At 47.7% G+C, this 4,165-nt stretch overlaps 1 protein-coding gene across 3 annotated transcripts in view; it reads left to right on the top strand.

Moving 5' to 3' along the window:
• Rab11fip3 (RAB11 family interacting protein 3) overlaps positions 1–4,165 on the top strand; it is a 79,781-nt gene that overhangs the window by 42,832 nt on the left and 32,784 nt on the right. For all 3 annotated transcript variants that reach the window (XM_029470952.1, XM_021186565.2, XM_021186563.2), the window contains exon 3: positions 1,954–2,045. In XM_029470952.1, the coding sequence (XP_029326812.1) occupies positions 1,954–2,045 (92 nt within the window). The remainder of the gene's footprint in view (positions 1–1,953; positions 2,046–4,165) is intronic.

Here is a 4,165-nt window from a genome sequence, read left to right as displayed (position 1 = left end):
GAACTCAGAAATCTGCCTGCCTCTGCCTCCCGAGTGCTGGGATTAAAGGCGTGCGCCACCACCGCCTGGCCCTGAGTGAACTTTTTGATCAAGTGCAGATGTCAGATTGACTGGGTGCGCTCCATGGGGCATTGGTATCCATGCCGAGCTGTAAGTCAGTGCACTCCATGGGACATTGGTATCCATGTCCTTCTGTCCCCCTTGTTCTGTGCAGTGCCTCTGAGCATCTTGGAGACTGTGAGTGTTGCACCTCTTCCCGCAGAGGGAGATGCAGGTGTCCGGAGCTGGCGTTGAGTGAGGAGGCTGGTGCTTCTTTAAGATTTCCTTTCATAGGTGCTGGAGAGCTGTCTTAGCTAAGAGACTGGTTGCTCTTGCAGAGGGTCTGGATTCCATTCCCAGTACCTACATGGGAGCTCATAACTGTAACTCCAGCCCCAGAGGATCTGACACCCTCCTGGTTTCTGAAGGCACCAGGGATACATATGGTGTTCACATACATACATATAGGCAAACATCCATACAATTAAAATAATGAAAAAGGAATAAATCTTTAAAATTTTTACCTTTATTAGAAAATGAAAACAAAAACGCTTTCTGGAGCACACCCTTCCTCAAAGCACTCTGAAGGCTGAGGCAAATAGATCTCTGTGAGTTAAAAGCCAGCCTGGTCTATATAGCAACTTCTAGGCCAGCCTGGGCTACATAGTAAGACTCACAACTGCGTCTAGCTCTTATCTTTGGGAGAATCTCATCATCTCTTCTGGCCTCTGTGGGCACACATATACACACATGGCATATACACATACATATATACACACGGCATATACACACAGGGCATATATACACACACATATACACACATGGCATATACACATACATATATACACATGGCATATATACACACACACACACACACACACATATACACACATGGCATGTACACACATGGCATGTACACACATGGCATATACACACATGGCATATATATAAATAATAAAAATAGGTCAGGGTATCCTACTCACTCAATTCCAGCAATCAGGAGGCAGAAGTAGGTGGAGGAATCTCTGAGTTCCAGGCCAACCTGGTCTACACAGTAAGTTCCAGACCAGCCAGGGCTATATAGTGAGATCCTGTCTCAAGTAAAGAACAATTCAAAACCCTTAAAACAAACCTCAGAGTGAGTTCCAGGACAGCCAGGGCTACACAGAGAAACCCTGTCTTGAAGGAAAAAAAAAAAAAAAAAAAAAAACCAAAAAACCAAAAACCAAAAAAAAAAAAACCAAAAAAACCCAAACCTCATATTCTAAAATATTTTCACTTTGCTGTTTATTGGGAACTGGCATGTATACATATGTGTGCATATGTGTGTAAGTGCATGTGTGTGGAAGTCAGAGAACAACACTTGGGACTTGGTTTTGATGATGTGGGTTCCGGGGATTAAACTGAGCATGTCAGGCGTGGTCACGGCAAGCACCTTTGTCCACTGAGCTTTCTAGCTGGTCCAACCCACATTTCCTTACTACAAGACAGTTCAGCGGAGGAGCGTAAAGCTGTTGAGTGTCACCCCTGGGCACTGCAGGGCTCGGTGTTCACCTGACAATGCGTTGGCAGTGCTGGGTCTGGTTTGTACAGAGCCAAGGCTTCCCAAGGCTCGGTGCTTTTGCAGAATTTGGTATCTTACACTTTTCCTGACAATGTTGTCTGATTCTTTAAAGAAAAAAAGACATACCAGCTTCTCCCCATCTGCTTTCACACCCACCCCACCCCACCCCAACCCCCGCCCCGGGTCCTCTACTTGAGGGACACTCAGTCCCTTCTATGTCAGTGACTCTCCACGCATATCATGGCTCAGCCCTAGAAACAGCCTTCCTTGGGAGTCCTAGCTGCACACGTGGACCTTTCCCCTCTGGACAGCACTGAGTGGCCTGCTGAGGCCGGGTCTTCTCTCCACAGATCCTGATGGCCAGTTGTACAGTGTGGAGCCTGTCCAAGATGAAGAGACCCCTGCCTGTGCCGATGAGTTTGACGACTTTGTCACCTATGAGGCAAGTGCTCTCCTCTCGTGAGCCCCTCTTCTCCCTCCCCTGCTCCTGCTCCCCGAGCGGCCACAGCTGCCTTTGCAGAGCACTGTGCCCTGTGCACACGAGGGGTGGGTGGGCTCTGGGGGATCTGGGCTGTGACAGAAACCACCAACCTTTCCCCCCTGGCCTGGTTGGGATCAAGCTCTGCTGTTCAAAGGTCATCCTTGGGCCTGCTGTGGAATAAAGGTTTGTGGTCAGTTAGGCTCTGGGGTGTCCTTGCTGTGTCACCTTCTACCAGGCAGAGGTAGAGCAGAAGTAGTTGGAAGGTTTCCCTTGGTGAACTTAACAATAATTGTTTGAGAATGTTGACTAACCTGCCTCCTGCCCTGTATCCCTCACTGTCTACTTCCGGGGAAAACCAGGGTCCTGCTATGTGGTGTGTCCTTGTCTGCTAGCTGGGGACAAAGTCACAGCCAAGGAAGGCAGGTTTCTGTAACTGCCTAGCAGACTGGAGAGAGCCGAGTCTGGGGCCATGTGGCTGGTCTACAGGACTTTCTATGTGGAGGTGGTGTCGTGGTGCTCAGAGCGGCTTAGAGGTAGGATCCTTGGGCCCTTCGGCCCAGGAGATCCCAGTGGCCTGGCAATGCAGTGAGACCAGTCTTGAAAACATGGACTTACACCTGAGCCCTTGGTGTGCTGGTAGAAATGGCAGATGCCAGCCTTTCAAATGTCTGAGTGCTATAGGCTGGTGAGAAGTAAGGCTCCTTGTAGCAAGATCTCAGAGCCTTGTCTCCTTGGTCACACAAGGGGCTGGACCCCATAATGTCTTAAGTAGCTTCCTTTTGGGGGCTTAAGAGGGTTTTTAAGTCCTAATTCTAATTTCTCTTTTAAAGGCTTATTTTTAATATGTGTGTCTGTGTGTCCATGTGTACACATTAATGTGGGTGCTGTGGAGGCTGGACGCTTCTGCTCTCTGGAGCCACACCATGTGGGTGCTGAGAATCAAGACTGGCTTGTGTGAAGAGCAGTAAGCACCCTAACCACTGAGCTGTCTCTCTCACACTCTGCTTATGGTGTTATGGTTCTATGTTAGATGCAAGAAGCATTTCTAAGTTTTTGTTTACTCTTATAAAATTAAATATTTCAATTTTTTTGAAGGTTTTAATTTTTGTTTTGTTTTGTTTTGTTTTTCTTTTGTTTTTCAAGACAGGGTTTCTCTGTGTAGCCCTGGCTGTCCTGGAACTCCCTCTGTAGACCAGGCTGGCCTGGAACCCAGTAATCCAACTGCCTCTGCCTCTCAAGTGCTGGGATTAAAGGCATGCGCCACCACCGCCCTGCTGAAGGTTTGAATTTTAAACACATGGATCAAATAATGCAGAAGATATCCACATGATGCCTTACCATTAGTAAGCTGATACTTCACTGCTGACCAGCCGGGCAGTGGTGGTGCACACCTTTAATCCCAGCACTCGGGAGGCAGAGGCAGGCAGATTTCTGAGTTCGAGGTCAGCCTGGTCTACAGAGTGAGTTCCAGGACAGCCACGGCTACACAGAGAAACCCTGTCTCAAAAGAACAACAAAACAACAACAAAACAAAATAAAACTTCACTGCTGACCAACATTTACCGTGTATCTCTGGAGCTGTGTCTCTGGGACAGCTTCATACACCATAGCTCCCCACCCAGGAAGTCCCTGTGCTCTGCCCACGGCCCCTGGCTGCCTCTGGGTTTTCAGAGTAACCTTTCTGCTTTTGCTGAGTGTCTCAGGCCCCACTCTCGGGACGCCCTCAGACCTGCTCTTCTCATTGGTGCTCATGGTTCTTCTGTGAGTTGCTTTTCAGGTTCGCTAGTGCAGTTTTTAGAACTAGATATGCTACGAACTTTCAGTGAGATTGTTCTTTAAACAAAACTAGATGTAGTGGCACAGGTTGCCTTGCTACTGCTTGGGAGGTGGAAACAGGAGGGAAGGAAACTCAGGTAACCTTTGCTGACAGCCTGAGATGTGTAGACCAGCCTGAACTATATAATACCATATCTTTAACAAAACAATGTCACCAGATGTGGTGGCTCATTCTTTTTTCCCAGTGCTTAGGAGGCAAGAGTCAAGCAGATCTATGCAGTTTTTTTTTTTTTTTTTTTTTTTTT

Source organism: Mus caroli, chromosome 17 (genome assembly GCF_900094665.2).
Source record: "Mus caroli chromosome 17, CAROLI_EIJ_v1.1, whole genome shotgun sequence".
NCBI lineage: Eukaryota > Metazoa > Chordata > Mammalia > Rodentia > Muridae > Mus > Mus caroli.
This window is presented reverse-complemented; position numbering and strand designations above follow the sequence as displayed.